The sequence below is a fragment of the Nicotiana tabacum genome, chromosome 19 (assembly GCF_000715075.1).
Source record: "Nicotiana tabacum cultivar K326 chromosome 19, ASM71507v2, whole genome shotgun sequence".
Lineage (NCBI taxonomy): Eukaryota > Viridiplantae > Streptophyta > Magnoliopsida > Solanales > Solanaceae > Nicotiana > Nicotiana tabacum.
Genome location: NC_134098.1, coordinates 77,565,519 through 77,583,991, shown reverse-complemented (window position 1 = coordinate 77,583,991; position 18,473 = coordinate 77,565,519). Strand labels below are relative to the sequence as shown.

The window sequence follows — 18,473 nt, the reverse complement described above, 5'->3', positions numbered from 1 at the left end:
ACGAGAGAGAGAGAGAGAGAGAGAGAGAGAGAGAGAGAGAGAGAGAGAGAGAGAGAGAGAGAGAGAGAGAGACAAAAGGAAGGAAAAGGGGGAAAGGATTTTTTGACTTGGTTCAATTGTATAGTTTTCTATAGTTCGGCAACTGGTTCAGAGTCTTCTGTTTTTCTTCAGAAGCGTTGAACTCAACTCAGTTTCTCGTAAAAACTAGGTTTACATTATCTCTGGTCCATGCAACCCCAACGCTACCACTAACAATAGTAGCTTTCCATTTTCACCCGAAGAATGGTGTCGGATTCCGTATTGGTTGATCGGCTCCGGGAAATTCTCAAAGTTTCCGACCTTGAAACTACCACCGCCGGCAGCGTTCGTCGGAATCTTGAGGAGGAATTCGGGGTCGACTTAAATGACAGAAAAGCTTTTATCAGGGACCAAATCGACCTTTTCCTTCGAATCCATGTTGAGGAAACCCCAAACGACGACGTACAAGAAGTAGAAGAAGAAGAACAAGAAACAGAGAATGTGAAGGAAGAGGAAAATGATGATTCTTGCTCCCAAGAAGAAGAGAATGAGAGTGACACAGGGACAAAGGAGAAATCCCAGTATGTTTTTCTTTGCAATTTCCTCACTTTTTCCTTTTATTCTACGTATTTGTTAGACCCTTTCTTTATGATGGGAAGAAATCACCTAATCTTATTTGCCTCCGCTCGAATTTGAACATGAGACCTAATGGTTCTCCACCCACTTCATTGACGTTAGACCCTTTTGTCTTTGTTTTCCTTTTAAGTGGCGACCCCTTTTTATGGACTTGTTGTTCATACTCTATTAGCATAATAGGCGAAAGTTCAGATTTTTTTATTTATAGTGTCTTATAAATGTTGAGATGAATGTGTGGTTATATAAGATTGGACAAGATAAGAAATGATTGCAATGGTGCTTGAAATGGTTTGACTGTGTTCTACATAACATAATTGAAGGATCTAAAAAGGAAAATATACCTAAAATTAATGGAGGTGTTTTATCCGTAATGGTCTACAATCTCTCGGAGTCAATACAAACTTAGTCAAGGGCACAACCAATGGAACCAAGGAATCCAGTGTGCAATGCCAACACATAGGGATTAATGCTTAATTTTTGCTCTTACACTTAGGTCCGGCATTGCCAAGAGTCTTTTCTAGACTGGTTAAAGACTTGTACATCAGGGTAATAAGTGTGAGATAAAGAATTTCTAGTATTGAAGACCCCTAATTTGCCTTGGAAGATAAATTATCTACTGATGGAATAAAATGGGTCCAAATAGGGGGAGATGTATATAGGTGATTAATATAAACAAATCCAACTAGTTTGCGGTTGTCGTGTAGTTGATTTGATTGATTGATTAATCCATCGCATTGCACTGAATAGATTTTCACATTTTGTAAATAGTAGAAGTGAGAAACAATTAAATGTAGACAACAATTTTTATGCTAGTGCGTAATCTAGATGCTATCGTTTACTGATAATTCTCGCAAGTATCAGCAAATACATGCGATATAATACAGCTATCATAGGAGCAGAAGGCTTATTCCAGGCAGAGGCCGAACTGTCGTAAAGCCCTCTAAAAGGCTCAAGAAGAAGGATTGGATGATCTGCAAAAAGCCCTCTAAAACTCTATGGGTTCAATTTTTAAAGTTTTTAGCATTCAACACATTATAATTCTAAAGTTATGCGTCCATATATACTATTTTGCAATTTTAATGAATTTTTATATATATTTTTACTCCGCGTCAAAAGTTATGGGTTCAATTGAACCCGGTATTAGTACACTACATATGCACCGGCTTACTTTTGATCATCCACTTTTAAATCGTGCTTTGTGGTTTGTCTAATGTTGTTCACGGCTTCACGCCGAATTGTATTTTGATCTTTCAAGTAGGTCTGAGAAAATGAATGGAGAAGCAAAGAAAAAAGGGGGCTTTAACAAGCCATGCGCACTTTCTCCACAGCTTCAGAAATTGGTTGGCGAGTCTGAACTTGGCAGACCTGAGGTGATGCTTAACTTGTATGACATGTTGTTATGATCCTTGCCTTGTGTTCAATCTAATTTCCTGTATACCTTTCGGTGATGTGTCTTGGTTAGTAGGTCGTTAAGAAGATTTGGGCTTATATTCGGGAGAAGAATTTACAAAACCCACAGAACAAGCGGAAAATTTTATGTGATGAAGTTTTGAGTGAAATTTTTCGGGCCAAAACAATCGACATGTTCCAGATGAACAAGGTGCTGTCCAAGCACATTTGGCCCATAGATGAGGAAGATGGTATTATTACTTTCATTTTCACAATTTCAATTTGTAATATAATGTTTTGCAATAGGAGCCATTTCTCATCATCATGGTATTGTTGTAGTTATTCTGGTTATCGTTTTTAGGTACTAAAATGTTTGCAGAAGAGTACTGTGTCTACGGCCAGTTGCTTTTGGTTCTTGAAGCAATAGTTGCCGACTTGCATGCTTTATTCTGTAATTGTTTGACATCACATAAGTTACGGTAGTGACTTCAAAGTTGGCTTGTGGCTTGACCTATCATATCTATAAGACTCAGAACTCAACTTAGTGGATGTGCTTGTGAAATTTTGAAATCTTTTGTATATTCAGGATCTTTTTCTTTGACTCATCCAGCAAGTCAAGTCAAATCCTCTGTGAAGAAAAGGCTACCGAAACAAGGAAGAGAAGAAGGTGAGAATAAATTGGTCGAAGTCCAGAAAGTAATAGGCTTCGATTCCGTAAAAGTTTTACGCACTTTATCTAGGTCACTTGCAGTACGGTGAAGCCTTTGCTTCAGCTTTACTCCAACTAATGACATATTCAGCGTTTTGCTAAACCACATCTACAACTCTCAATTAACCAGCTTTAGATGAGCCAAAGCAGAAAGAGAAAAGGCAGAAAAGGGGAGGATCTGGTTTTCTTGCTCCAGTTCGATTATCAGATGCCCTTGTGAAATTCTTCGGTAATGGTGAAAAGGCATTAACTCGGGCTGATGTTATCAAGCGAATATGGCAATATATAAAAGAAAATGAGCTGCAGGTTTGTTGCATTTTCTGCTCACTTCCTTCACCATCTTTAAGCTTCTGACTAGGTAGCGTTGTCATTGCAGCTATTATGATTGGATGATATTATCCGTTAAATTTAAGTAACAACAATTCTGGTAGTGAATTTTTTTTTCTATGAGAAATCTAGGTGAATGAAAATTCCATGTAATCAGATATTGGGATGTCTTTAGTAATGTCTAGTTGCTATTTTTGTTATTTGTAATACTAGAGTTTTTTTTTCCTGGTATAATATTGACCTGAATGAGTTTATATGGAGTAACATGATTAGTGAGAATTCATATAGCCAACCCAAACTTGTTTGGAACTGAGGCGTAGTTGTATCTTAAAAATAAAGAGCTCCATCTGATAACTTTTATTTGAGATATGAATACCATGACTGATTAGTTACCATTGATTATAGTTACTTTATTGGTGGTGTTGCTTTAGCAGTTCAGTTATGCAATGGCTGTGTGCAGGTTTTGAAACAGGGTAAAAAATTCACCAATCTCAGGACTTGATAGTGTGTGCTTATCTTTTTCCAGGATCCATCGGATAAGAAGACAATCATCTGCGATGAAAGGTTAAAAGAACTATTTCAAGTTGATTCCTTCCACGGCTTCACAGTTACAAAGCTCTTGACTGCGCATTTTATCAAAAGAGAAGACTGATCTTGTGGCTTACTCGGAATTGCAATGGGGGTAATTTGTCTTCTCTTTGGCCCTGTTAGTGGTTACTGCTTCTCTGTCTTGGTTCCTGTGGCTTTTAGGCAGATTCATTCAACCACAGAATAGGATCTTGAATGTTGACAAAATATTACTGGATCCTCCTGGTTATTAACTACGATAATCCGGAATCAGTCTCCAGGGATAAAAAGGCAAAAAGATAAAATGAAGAAAACGAAATTGTTATATTCTTACTCCTGCTTAGATGTTCTTAGGGATTGGTGTCTTGTCTTTTTAAAGTACTAATAGTCACGCGAAATTTCTTATCTCCCTCTCTCCTGGCCATTCCTTGTCAGTTGCTTTGGTCGAATTTTCTTTTCCATTCTTGCCCAGTGTTATTGCTTGAAATGATGAAGTGATTCAAAGCAAATGGTTGAAGCCATGCGCTTCGGAGAAATGCTTGCTTTAAACAATGACGCGCAAAGTGATCAAACAAAAAGTGAACGGTGCTTTGAATCTCAACTTTGAGAAGTTGGATTAATGTCAACATTATTGCATAGTATAAGATACTGAATATAATTGGTTTGGTTGCAAAAATTGAGTATTGTAGTGCTAGTTTCATTTGTTATTACAACAACAACAACAACCCAGTATAATCTCACTAGTGGAGTCTGGGAGGGTAGTTTGTACGTAGACCTTACTCCTACCCTGGGGTAGAGAGTCTGTTTCCGATAGACCCTCGGCTCTCTCCCTCCAAGAACTCCCCACCTTGCTCTTGTTATTAACTTTCTTTTAATTGTGTGCTTCACTATTCGGTTACCACAGGAACTTTTTTTTTTTTTTTGTGCTTTTCGCTTTTAAAAACAGTGTTCTTGTTGTGGATGTGATTATTCTTGTTCATTCTTGCTGTGTTGGTCCTAGAACCGGACAAAGGAAGAGAGTTATAGCGTAAAAGTTGTACATTTACATTTCTGTTGGTAGTGTGTTGTACTTTTACTCTCTTTTTTTCCTTTTCTTTTTCTTTTTTCTTGTTTAGTATTGTATACTTTGCCCCTGTAACTTAAAACTTGTGCAGTTGTATCTGTTTGTCTCTAATATGTATGCATTTTGTACACTTTTGCTTATCATCACTCTTTAAAAAGGGCTAAAATATAATGACAGAGAACGAATATAATAAGTACTGCCACAAAACACAACTTTCTTTTCTTTAAAATTGTTTCTCCTAGCATTAGATATACTATATTCTTTGCGTAATATCGAAGTCGTACTTTCCTAAGCACAATGAGAGAATACAGATTTCATGGTTTAAATTTTCTTTTCCATGAACTTTTTTTTTAAAATTTCGAGAAGCTGGATCTTAAAAAAATGTAAAATAAAAATAATAGTGTCAAAGAATTAACCTAAATAGCTGTCAATCTAATCGATTAAACTAAAAATAGATCGTAGATGTATAACATATATATAATTCATGTATAATATGTATGCAATCGTATATAATCAATGTATAGTTTATGTATATTGACTAGAAAAAATAAACAATGAATCTGACCGGCTATTTGTGTAAAGATTCCCGTGTACATTTATTTTGTTGGGCTTTCTGTAGAATCAGTCATCTTTTGGGCTTCAATGGACTATTTTGCTGAAGTGCAGTGAATACAAAACTTTTGTAGGCCAGCAGTACTTATTCTATCAAGAGAAATTTACCCTATCAATTTAATTTTTTGAATGTGTATACTTCGTGCCATATTGAAATAAGAATTCGATGCGCTTTAAAACCAAAAAGAGACTAAGATTTGGAAACGGATAGTATAGTATTAAGTTATAGAAACAATTTAAAAGTCATATTGTTTTTTTTTTTTAATTATTAGGATCTGATCTGAAACTGAAGTTTGAATTGTGCAAATGAATGATTACTTTAGTTTAATATTAGCTTTCCAGATTTTATATGAGGGACGATGGTTATATCTTGAACTTTAGCACCGATGAGTTTGTCTTAACAGGCTAAGTACAAAATCTGATGTAGTGTTGGCCATGATTAGTACTCTTTTGCTTCCTGAGATTATTTTGACTGATATTTTATTTTGCGATTTTCTTATGAGAGAAATTGTAGACTCATAGTACCTTTCTTATATTTTTGGAATATCTGAATTTTAATTACCTAAAAAATTAGTCTACTCCAATTGGAAATTTTTTATAGACTGAAGTAAATGTCATACTTTAATTGTTTTTCATTTAAAATATTTTGCATTGACTTGATCTTTTTATTGAGATTCTGTAAGCAAATCATCCAAGAAACGAATCATGATGCTGGAGACGTATTGCTTTGCATGCAGCCATGATATGATTCAAAAAGCATGTGATTAGCAAAACAGGAAAGAAAATAGTATTTCATTTAAAATAATATTATCATACCATTATAATATGAGTTACTTATTGAAATATAAAAGTTTAGTTAATAACAAGGAGTACAAATTAGGAAATATTTGTCATAAATGCGTCGAGTTCGTTAATATAAATTCTAAAATCAGTATGAGGTGCATGTGTGGTGTGTGAAAGCCCAGAAAGATGAATTCCAAATGATGGTGGCGTGACTTAATTGAAATGACAATAGCGTTGAACACTCAAATTTTCTATTTCTCTTTTGGGACCTCTTTATCACATTAGGTTTAATTATTTTGTCCCTATTAATATTCGGATTCATCCAACTTGTTCATATAGTAACAGCTTACACATGATTCTCAATACCAAAATATAATTCAAATATTATAACTACAATTTTATATGATTCTAAGTGAAAAAAAAAAAAAAAAAAGTTTGGGCGTTTTGGTAATTAGAGGATACCAGAAGATTCTATGACTTCAAAAATATCTTTATTATATGTCAATAAGGCTTAGCTTAGAATTTGAAATTGAGGTCGAGAATCTAGATAGTACTATGATTTCGTGTTCGGGTTCTTCTAAAATATAAGTGTCTGGTTTAATAATTTACGACTAGTACATGTTCTGATAGTATACGTTTCTATTCATTGCAGAGGCTTGTTCTACTGATATTCTTAATCGAGGGTGAAATCAATAAATTAAAAAAAAAAAAAACTATTAGATTTACTTATTAAATTACTAACATTAACATATGGGTTGAAAAATGATCTTAAGAATGTTGTTTGACTGAACTTTTCCTTCATCTTATGTATATTACACTAGTTCGATTTTTCTATATTTGTAACTCGTAATTGAGCTGATAATAATTTTCCAACGTTGAAGAGGAATAAAGAGATTCCCTGTTTAGTGGTGTATTTTTAATCAAGGAATGGTTGAGATGTATAGAGAAGATGATACAATTGAACCAGAATCATTTTATTTTTGGAAAGGGAAAAAAAAGATGCCATTACTTCTTCTTCTTTTTTAACCTTTTGCTTGGGTGGATAGTAGTAGAAGTTTTTCTTTTAACCTTTTCATTTCTTTATTATTAATTTTCTTCTTTACTCCTATCCCTTTTTTCGGATGGAGTTGATTACTTAGAATGTTACTCAATTAAGGATAATTGTCTCCGAAAATCACATTTTTTTTAATTCTGTATTATAAAAATCATTCTATTTTGGTCATCTTGCATGAAGTCACTCACTACATTCATTATTTACGCTTTTTATATATTTATTATTTAATCTGATGTAGATATAAAGTGTAAATAAATGGAGTTTTTTTCTTTTTTTGAGAGATAGAGGAATGTGAAAGAAAAAGGGACAAAAGGAGAGAATTTGTGTAGAGGGAATCTTGTTTGGGGTGGGAGTGGGACCCAAGCATTTAATGGGACGCAGGAGAGCACCGCCGTTTCATATGCGGCGAAACGATTCTACTTCCTATATACACACTACAACTACAAATACAAATAGCCGACAATTCTACGTTATTATCGGAAATTCCCACTTCTGATTTCTTCTCTCCTATGGAATCTCTTCTTCTCTTTGGCTCGGAGTTTGGACCCCAGCTTTTTTTCCGTATACGTCCTTTTCAGAACCCTTCAATTATTGTAAATGTGTCTGTCTTTCAGTATAGCCATTTTAAACTCGTTTCACTCATATTTTCTGTCCATAATAAGTAATTTTTTATATTTTTTTGTGATTCAAAATAAATAATTTTTTCAAATTTTAAGAATTATTTAATTATTTTTTTACTACATTGACTTTGGAGTAAATAATATTGAAGTATGTGATAGGGGTATTTATGTGAAAAGATAATAAAAATTAATATGATCAATTTCATTATTAATTAATGTTAAAATGTAGATTTCTTTTAATCTCCGTGAAAACATTCAAAAAATGGGACCGTATTTTTTGTCTTTCTATTTTGCTGTAAAAATGTAGTAATAGATTTCCTCACACGCACAGCCTTATCCTATGAGTCCGCCTATGCCACGCGCCTGCCTTTGAGAGCCTTTCCGCTGGTTCCCTTCGTCGGCGTCATTGAACCTCGTTAGCATTTCGAAAAGAATTGGAGGCTCAAAACGAATGGTCAAAGGATATGATCATGGTAGCTGCGGTGAAGTAGGCTTAGAAAATGATTCCAAACTTAGTTGACATGAACTCCTTTTTCTTTTCTTTTTTTACAGCTATGGTCATTCTCAACAGTATTTACTTATTTTTTTCTATTAACATTAATAAAATAGTCTATCTCAACCTCTCCATCCCTACACCCCAAATAGAAGATGATATTTTTTTCAGTAGTTAAATTTTTACCACGATGACTTGTACAAGTTAACCGATCAATTTGATGCTTGGTTAATGAATTTGGGTGATAACTAATAGTCTAATACTATTGTATAAGTTACTCTAATATATACTATTCCCTCAATCTCAATTTATGTATCATTTTTTTCTTTTTGATTTGTTCCAAAAAGAATATTCTCTCTGTTTCAAATTATATGTCATGCTTTCTAAAAATAATTGTCTCAAATTATTTGTCTGTTTAGAAGTTTGTTTACCCGAAAAATGGTACAGTTAAATTTATTCGTGATTTCTAGACAGATGAATCAATTTGATCCCAAAAGATAATGAATTAATCAATTTTCGTACAAGATACTTAGCTCAAATGTAGATAAAATGATAGATTTGGAGAGCCCGGAACAGGGTTTCCGGGCACGATGATGATAAGAACAACAAGCTAGAGAGAGAAATAGTATCAAGATGCTCTATTGGAATATGTTCTTTCATCTCCAGAAAAATCGTTCTCTACAATGATAGTTGAGCCTATTATTTATAGCTTAGTAGGCGTAATGGTCGGGCCCACCACTAATGACAATTATTAAAGTGTGATAATGGAAATCTAACAGTAAACATAAATGCCTTAATTCCTGTTATGGACCGTTATTCTTTAATGTTATAGAATATTATTCATTGAATGCTACCGGGCGCAGCATGCTTAATGCTTTTATAGACTTGCCTTTCTCGGTGACACACGATGTAGATGTATACGGTTTTCCGTCCTCTTGGCTTCGATTCCACGTGTCCCCTTCTTCAATGGCCACGTACCGTGACATATTTTACCCAATACAGATAGTCTCCTACTTTCTGGTGACATAACTTTGTGTTACCGGAAAGTTGGTGAGAATCTTCTTTTGGCGGGAATTACTATAATTTCTTTTCAAGGTTACTGACAGTTGATTAGACGTTGGTCTCTCCGTATTTAATGCCTTGAACACGCGTCCTCCTATGATTTAGCACACCTTTTGCCGGTTATCAAGGTAATTGGAGCCAAGTATTTTAGCCGGCGAAAATTTTTACCTATACGTATCGAATCTCTTTTCCTTTAGGTTTCACCAGTTGCTTGAACTTCCAACCTGCATCCCCGTTCTACATCTCTTCTCTAATTACTTCCAAACACAGAACTTTTTCTTCCCCTCCTCCAATGACTTCTTCATCTAAACGTTTTGGTTCTTCGAAGAATAAGAACAAAAACGAAGATTCTGCTTCTCCTACAGTAAGTTCCATAATCCCCAAAAGGCTCAGTACTTTAAAGGATTTGGAGAAGAAATTTCTTACTGATAACCCATGTATTAACAGGTATCCATCTTCCATTCGTCCTTCCAGTATCCCGACTGTGAAGGAAAACTGTTGCTGCCCGAATTTGAACATCATCGCTCCTAGCCTATCGTAGCGAGTGACCCTTCCCAGAGAGGGTTTCACATATTTTTACACGTACCCTTTTACCTTGGGTACGTTCTCTTTAAGTGGAGTGCTTGACTCCGAGATAGCAGAATTTTGTCTTCGCTACCAGGTATGTTTGGCATAGTTAAGCCCCTCTGTGTAGAGGACGGTTGCATGTCTTCGTCACATATGCTTTGAAACCAGAGAAGAGCTGACCCTGGCTTACATGATGAATCTGTACTCCCCCAAGATCTTCCGCGGGGGGATGATAAATCTTTGCAAGCATGGTCACCATGGTTTGATTTCCAGCATGGATGATGACAATGACTGAGGGTAGATGGAACAGTTTATTGTAGTTGCCTCCGGTAACATTATTCCAACAACGACCTCATCCTTTCCGGTTGCTTGGAACTATCCCCCTAAGTTTCTTTCAACACATTCTCCCATCTAAATATTTTTTTATGCCTGTATTGTTCTTTCAACTTCTGTATGTTATAGCGACCCGATAGGCCCCACCGATGGTAGAAGGCTTGGACCGATAGGTTCAAAAGATCTTGGACATCACCACGCTTGAAATCCGCTTGTGAAAAGAATTGTCCATCACATACAGGTGGAAAGCCAAAAATCATGGTAATTGTAATTTGCTTTGCTTTAGTTTTTGCATATGTGGATTTTGGCTTAATCTCCTGACTTGTTAGTCAAATTAGGTCTACCCCCTGGGTTCAGTCGAGATCCCCGAAGAGGATGTTTTGGCTGACCTTGCTGATACGGAGAGGCTGCTCCAGGAGGCGATTGCTCGAATAGGTGCCTCCGGGTCTAAACCGGGCACAAATATTTCTTCACGGAGTCCCCGGCCAGAGAACAAGCAAGCAAAAAGAAGGTGTTCCTCTGCATCCTGGGAGAAGAATAAGAGGGCAAAGGTTGATGCCCCCGAATCATACCAGGTGGCGACGTTGACCAATCCTCCATCCGGGTCGGTCATAGACACCAAAGTGATTGATGATGAAGAAGCTAGTGATGAGGGAGCTTCTCTTCATAGAAGACAACGATCCTTATCCTCTAAACAGGATGCTCAACCTTTTGATGCAGTCACACCCGCCGAGGATGATGTCTCGGCACTTTGGGGAGAGTTTGATTTGGTGAAAAATGCCAACTTCCGTTCTCGGGCCCCAATCGTTGTGCCCGGTACTACGAGGCAGAGTACCGAGTCCTTGCAGTCCTCGGTTGGTGAGCACCCAACGCCCAGTACTGCCTTCGATGTAGCTGCTTCCCGTTCTTCCCCTTCATCAGCTTTATCACCACCTTCTTCGCCACCAGTAGCTGCTACATCATTTCCATCTTCATCCACGCTTCCACCAACAGTATCATCTCCAACGGTCGTACCTGACCGTGCTGAAGGTGTTTCTCTTCCTCAGTCCCCTGTTCATGGGAATTTGGGGCATAATTATGCTTCCCCTTCTGAAGATCCTCAAAGGAGGAGGAATGTTCTACCGGGTGTAACCTTCTTTCTCGGCCGGTGGAGCTTTCAAATTATCTAAAGCCCTTGACTTCAGAGAAGGATTGGGAAAAGATTCAGACACTCTCGGGAGAGTGTTTGTTGAACAATGCCATGCATAATGTTGCAGCGGTATGCTTCTTTCTTTCTCTGCTATTTTGTCCAGCTTCTGAATGAGTACATTTTAAGCTTTACCTCTTTTTATCTCGCATGCCAATTTTCTTGCTTCCGAGGGCCTACAAAGATTAATCCGCGAGAAGGAGGAACTCTCTTCTGAACGGGATAGGCTTTTGGCGGAATGGGACCGGACTTTTCTTCGCCTCTCGGAACTGGAAACCAGGGCCACTAAGTCCGATGTTTTGGAAGTCCGTTTGCAACAAAGTAAGCAAAAAGTGGTAACCCTCAGCTAGGAAGTTGGGCCGCTGAGGGCCGGTTTTGATGAAGTCAAGGCTTAATGAGATGAGGTCCAAAATTCCATTCTTGCTGCCAATGATCGTGAGGTTGCTGCTACTGCTGCTGAAAGAGTAACTAATTTAGAAGCAGCCTTGAATTCTAAGGCCAAAGAACTTGTTGCCGCGGGGGCGAGACATTCCCGGTTGGAGGAGAAGTATAAGAAAACTATCGAGCGCAACAAGCTATATAGTTCAAATGTGCATGATCTCGATGTTAGTCTTCGATCTGTTAGGTCCGTTTGGGACAATCTTTCTGCCGAGATCACTCAGCTCAAAGAAGAACTCAAGCGCCGGGAGGCTTCCCTTATTGTTGAAAAAACTTACGCCATGTACAGCATGAGGAGAAAAACCTTGGAAGCAGCTAAAGCCGACATTATTGATATTGATGCCGAAATTGCTAAGGCACACGAGTTTGAGTTGGCTGCAAAGAATGGACTCCCGGCACGGTCTGACGCTAATGATTCTTTTGATTCTGGTTCCGATATTTTTGATATTGAAGAGGAATCGAAAGTCGATGATGCCGAAGACCTAGTTGGAGAAGATGTCGAGCCTTCGGTGTCACCACCTACTGCTCCCGAGGATATGGATACTTCTCTTCCTCCCGATTCCAGTGATACTGTAACTTAGCTCTTTCTTTCCATGTTTTGTATTTTCTTTTTGGTACATCCTTGTAAATAAAGACATATTGTTGCTCAACTATTTGGCTGAGTCTTACCTTGCTTGGATATTTGTGCAAGTTTTTTAACCTTTGTGCATGTCTTTCTGTTTTTCTGCATGTGGTGTCGGGTGCATTTTCTTCGATGCACTTATGTTGTCGAGAATTATCCCTTTTACATGAGGGTTTCAATAAGTATTTGCGCAAGTTTGGTTTCTATGTCTTTTTCATATGTGGATTCGGGTGTAATTTTCCCCGATACTATTTTCGGTTCCAGGCATATATTCTTCCGGAACAAATCCTTTAACATGAGGGTTTTAATAAGAGAGGGCCCTCTTATCTTTACGGTGCTCTTGAAGAGGATGTCTCTTGTTCATTACGGCACTAACATTTGAAGTACTTATTTAACTTTCAAATGACAAAATTAGCTCATCGTTCAGACAAGAAACAAGATAAAAGCAAAAGGATTTCATTTCATTCCTTCTGTTTTTATAGTTTACATAGGCATTTTGCTACATAACAACGAAGTTGCTAAGACTTGTGGCTATCTTGTACAACTTATTTCTACGGGTTTGTCTATGCAGTTCCCGGTCCCGACAACGTGTGGCATTCAGTGTTGCCTTGACGGATATTTGTTCTCGGTTGACGAGGCATTTAGAGTTGCCTTGACGTATTTTCGTTCCTGGTTGACGGGGCATTCAGAGTTGCCTTACCAAATTTTCGTTCCCGATTGACATGGCATTCAGAGTTGCCTTGTCAGATTTTTATTCCCGGTTGACGTGGCATCCAGAGTTGCCTTGTAATCATATCATTATCCCCCCCAGTGTTCTAATGCGAAGAATGCGAGTTGGAACACTGGAAGTCTTGTATCTTCGAAGGTTCCGCCAATGAATTGCTACGTAGCCCTTCGCTCGGTAACATATTTTGCTTTCTCCTTAGGAATTCATGTTGTCGAGAGAAAGAATACCCAATAATCCACTAGTGGTTTGTGCTTGTGAACGATCGTGTAACCCTTGTTCGGTAGGAAACTTAACTTGCCGGTGGAAATTTGCTACCGAAGCAAAGATTACCTTATCGTCCTCGAGTGGAGACTTGTTTGTTTTGTCTTGTCATCAAAGGTCTTATTACTGTTGTTTTTGTAGTATGCTTGTGGTCGCTGCCTCGTTAAAAAACCTTGCTTGAAAAAAAAACCAATTAGGATAAAAAGTAGAACGAAGGATAAAAGAGTGTAGCACATATTTTCTGTTTGACTGTTGTTTGTCAGCAGTAATATTTTTTGAGATGAGCCACATTCCAGTTACTGGGCAACTTGTCTCCGTTGTGGTTTTCCAACTTGTATGACCCTTTATCGGTGATAGCTGAAATCCGGTAAGGGCCTTCCCATGTAGAGGTTAACTTGTCGGCGTTGAGTTCTCGGGTGTTTTGAGTTACCTTCCTCAAGACCAAATCTCCTACTTTGAAGTAACGAAGGTTGGTTCTTTGATTATAATATCGCTCCATCCTCTGCTTTTGAGCTGCCATTCTTACATGTGCTAGGTCTCTGCGTTCCTCGAGCAGTTCTAAGTTGATTATCATTGACTCGTTGTTTGACTCTTCGTCAGCCTATAAATACCTTAAGGTTGGTTCCCCTACTTCCACCGGTATCAAAGTTTCTGCGCCGTACACCAGGGAAAGGGGGGTTTTCCCTGTGCTTGACTTGACCGTTATTCGGTAGGCCCATAGCGTTCCAGGTAATTTTTCGGGCTAATGGCCTTTTACTGTTTCTAACCTTTTCTTCAGGTTTTGCACAATTGTTTTGTTTGTTGACTCCGCTTGGCCGTTAGCCCTTGGATGGTAAGGTGAAGAGGTAATCCTTTTTATCTTCAAATCTTCCAGGAATTTTGTGACTTTCGTGCCGATAAATTATAGCCCGTTGTCACATGCAATCTCTTTCGGTATTCCGAACCTGCAAATTATATTTTCCCACAGGAAGTCGACCACTTCCCGTTCTCCGATCTTTTGATAAGGACCTTCTTCCACCCATTTTGAAAAATAGCCAGTCAAAATCAAAAGAAACCTTACCTTCCCAGGAGCCGGTGGTAACGGTCCGACGATGTCCATTCCCCATTTCATGAACGGTCACGGGGATAGAACTGAATGCAGAGGTTCCACTAGTCGATGTACTAGTGGTGTGGCACTTATCACATTTTCGTACGAAAGCTTTTGGCATCTTGTTCCATATGAGGCCAGTAGTATCCTGCTCGGACTAACTTCAGCACCAGAGAATCTGCGCCCGAGTGGTTGCCGCAAATCCTTTCATGGACTTATCTCATGACATAATTGGCTTCTGATGCACCTAAGCACCAGGCCAATGGGCTTTGAAAGGATTTTCTGTACAATTGGCCTTTCTTGAAGGTATAGCGTGCGGCTTTGGCGCACAACGCTCTCGATGTTTTGGGGTCTTCGGGCAACTTTCCATAATCGAGGTAATTAATTATCTCGTTTCTCCAGTTCCAGACCACACTAGTCGAATTTACCTCGTAATAAACATCTGTGTCCAAGGTTGAATTCATTAGTTGTACAACCGTACCTGATTTCGGTCCTTGGATTTCTGTTGATGAGCCCAGATTTGCTAATGCATCCGCTTCTGCGTTTTCTTCCCTCGCGATGTGGGTTATTGACCACTCTCGAAATCTTGTCAGTAAAGCCTGAACCCTTACTACGTATTGTTGCATAAGCTCTTCTTTGGTGTCAAAAATTCCGTAGACCTGATTTACCACAAACTGTGAATCACATTTCACTTTGATGGCTTCAGAGTCAAGTACCTGGGCTAATTCGAGCCCTGCAATCAAAGCCTCATACTATGCCTCATTGTTAGTTAGAGAGGGTCGTTCTGATGGCTTGCTTAAAGGTTTCCCCCGAAGGCGTGATCAAGACTATTCCGAGTCCAGATTATTTCACGTTTGAAGCTACATCTGTGAATAAGGTCCAGACTCCCGGTGCCGGCTCTGACACCATTGTTGCCTCTTTGGCAGCCAAAGGCAATAGTCCAGGGCTGAAATAGGCCACGAAGTTAGCCAGGACTTATGATTTAATCGGTGTCCTTGGTTTATACTCAATGTCGAACTCGCTCATTTGAACGGCCCATTTGGCCAATCTGTCGGAGATTTCGGGTTTATGGAGTATATTCCTCAAAGAAAAAATAGTCACCACCATTATCGGGTGGCATTGGAAGTAGGGCCTTAGCTTCCGGGCGGCTACCACGAGAGCTAAGGCCATCTTTTTCAGATGTGGGTAGCGTGTTTCTGCTCCCGTTAAAATTTTTCTAACGAAATATGTGGGGAATTGTGTACCTTTTTCCTCCCGGACTAAAACTGCGCTTACCGCAACTTCTGAGACCGCCAGGTAGACCAACAATGATTCTCATTCTTTAGGTTTTGAGAGCAACGGAGGGCTTGACAAGTATTTCTTCAATTCCTTCAAGGCTTGCCGACACTCTGGCGTCCACTCAAAGTTGTTTTTCTTTTTGAGCAATGCGAAGAAGCGATGACACTTCTCCGATGATCGGGAAATGAACCTGCTCAAAGCCGCTAATTTGCCTATGCGTCTCTGTACTTCCTTTATGTTGAATAGTTGATCCGGATGTCCTTTATGGCCTTGATTTTGTCGGGATTCACCTCAATTCCTCTTTGTGAGACCAGGAATCCTATGAATTTACCTGATCCAATCCCGAACGCACACTTCTTAGGGTTAAGCTTCATATTGTGCTCCATTAGTGTGTCAAACGTTTCTTGCAGATGTCTCAGGTGATTACCTGCATGTAGAGACTTAACGAGCATATCGTCTATATATACTTTCATAGTTCTTTCAATTTGTTTTTCTAACATCTTATTTACGAACCGTTAGTAAGTGGCTCCAGCGTTTTTAGTCCAAAGGGCATTATGTTGTAACAATATGTATCAAAATTTATTATAAACAAAGTCTTTTCCCGGTCTTTCTCGTTCATCTTTATCTAATTGTACCCATAATAGGTATCGAGGAAGCTCATTAACTCGTGCCCGGTCGTAGCGTCGATCATTTGATCGATATTTGGCAATGGGAACGAGTCCTTCGGGCATACCTTATTAAGATCTTTATAATCTACGCACATGCGAAATTTAGTGTTCTTCTTAGGAACAACTACCACATTAGCTAGCCAGTCCGGATATCTTACCTCTCGGATTGAACCATTCTTAAGTAGACGGGTTACCTCTTCTCTATCGAATTTATTCCTTGCTTCGGCAAAAGGGCGCTTCTTTTACTTTACCGGAGGTATGCTCGGGTCCAAGCTTAACTTGTGCACAACTATCTTTGTTGGGATTCCTGTCATATCCTCGTGCGACCATGCAAAACAATCATCGTTAATTTTAAAGAATTCAATAAATTCTAACCCGAGCTCTGGGTGTAGTCCTGTTCCCAAATGGAATTTCCTTTCTGGGAATTTTTCAAATAGTGCAACCTGCTCTAGTTCTTCTGCCGTGGATTTCGTTGCGTCTGTTTCTTCCTGTACTTGAAAATACCTTGCTATATGATATTACTCCGACTTTCCTGACCCCGGGGAAACTTCCTTTGGTTTGGTGTCGGAAGCCGGTTCCGATAACTGCTATGCCGCATATTCCTTTCCCTTGCTATGAGAGACTGAGATTGTATTCATCTCTCTCGTTGCTAATTAATCACCTCTTATCCACTTGATCCCCTCGGGTGTCGGGAATTTCAGCAATTGGTGGTACGTCGAAGGCACATCTTTTATCTCATGCAGCCATGGCCTTCCCGAGATGATATTATAGCCCATGTACCCATCTACTACTTGAAGAGAAATGTCTTTGTTATGCCTTCGGCATCCATAAGCAGTAAAATTTCCCTCGGGTTGTCACGCTTGCGAGGTTGAATCCGGAAAAGAGCTTTATTGCCAAGACGATGTTCCCGGTGAGTTTAGCTTGATCTAGGACACTCCATTGTATGATATTGGCGGAGCTTCATGGATCCACTAAAACACGTTTAGCTTTAAAATTTAACGCATTTAAAGAAATTACCAGTGCGCCATTGTGCGGTAGTAGTAATCCATTCGCGTCTTCATCCGTGAACGTGATATCATCCTCCCGGAATCTCTTACTATAGGTTGTCGATACTTTATTCTTCTTTGCGGCCGAGAATGTGACCCCATTAATCTCGTTCCCTTCGAAGATCATGTTGATCGTTTGACATGGAAGTTCTTCTCCTGCCTTCGAGGTTTGCGCGTCGCCCCTGTCTCGGCCATAATTATTTTTGGCCCGGTCACTCAATAGTTCTTTGAGGTGACCATTCTTCAATAGTGTTGCTACTTCTTCCCGGAGGTTTCGGCAGTCTCCAGTTCGATGGCCATTAGTGCCATTTTATTCACACCATAGATTTGGGTCCCTCTAGTTGGGATCAGACCTCATAGGTCTCGGGAATTATGCCTCTTTGATATCTCTCATGACCGACACTAACTCCACCACGCTGACGTTGAAATTATACTCTAATAACTTTGGATAAGAAGAACCTCGTGGTCCCGAGATTTCTCAATCCTGCAGCGATCTGTTGTTCCGCCCACGATCGGTCCTCCTGTCAATGGTGAACTTGTCAGATGTCCGGAAGCTCCTGTCACGACCTTCCGTCCGCTCGAGGGCAGAAACCGGCCCATTGAAACTTGTCTATGTGAGTCGACATCGTCCTTTATTTTTTATTTGTTCTTCTCCCGTCCCTTTGCTGATGACGGAAAGTCAACCTGATCGTCTTCGATCCTTATCTTTGACTCGTACCGGTTGTGGACATCCGCCCAAGTTGTTGCTTGATACTCGAGCAGACTTTCCTTCAACTTCCGGGAAGCATCTGAACTCCTTGGCTTCAAACCCTTAGTGAACTCTTCAGCTGCCCATTCGTCTGGGACGGCCGGTAACAACATCCTTTCCTTCTGGAACTGGCTAATGAACCTTCGTAATAGCTCAGATTCTCCTTGTGTGATCCTGAA

At 39.2% G+C, this 18,473-nt stretch overlaps 1 protein-coding gene across 2 annotated transcripts; it reads left to right on the top strand.

The window, feature by feature from the left end:
• Window positions 1-4,820, top strand: LOC107808356 (upstream activation factor subunit UAF30-like). 2 transcript variants are annotated; one of them, XM_016632866.2, is made up of 6 exons: window positions 1-599; window positions 1,910-2,024; window positions 2,120-2,294; window positions 2,630-2,710; window positions 2,883-3,058; window positions 3,606-4,820. In XM_016632866.2, the coding sequence occupies exons 1-6, from the start codon at window positions 283-285 to the stop codon at window positions 3,729-3,731; spliced, it is 990 nt and encodes a 329-aa protein (XP_016488352.1). In that variant the 5' UTR covers window positions 1-282; the 3' UTR covers window positions 3,732-4,820. The 2 variants fall into 2 exon arrangements, with proteins under 2 accessions (XP_016488352.1, XP_016488353.1); XM_016632867.2 differs by having other exon boundaries at window positions 3-599; window positions 1,913-2,024.
• Window positions 4,821-18,473: the final 13,653 nt, after the last annotated feature.

What these genes read in the sequence shown, in the direction of transcription:
- LOC107808356 (XM_016632866.2), top strand. Translation starts at nt 283, where the DNA reads ATGGTGTCGGATTCCGTATTGGTTGATCGGCTCCGGGAAATTCTCAAA. An exon ending in GAAACAAGGAAGAGAAGAAG is followed by an intron (nt 2,711 to 2,882) that starts GTGAGAATAAAT and finishes TCAATTAACCAG; the next exon opens with CTTTAGATGAGCCAAAGCAG. An exon ending in TAAAAGAAAATGAGCTGCAG is followed by an intron (nt 3,059 to 3,605) that starts GTTTGTTGCATT and finishes ATCTTTTTCCAG; the next exon opens with GATCCATCGGATAAGAAGAC.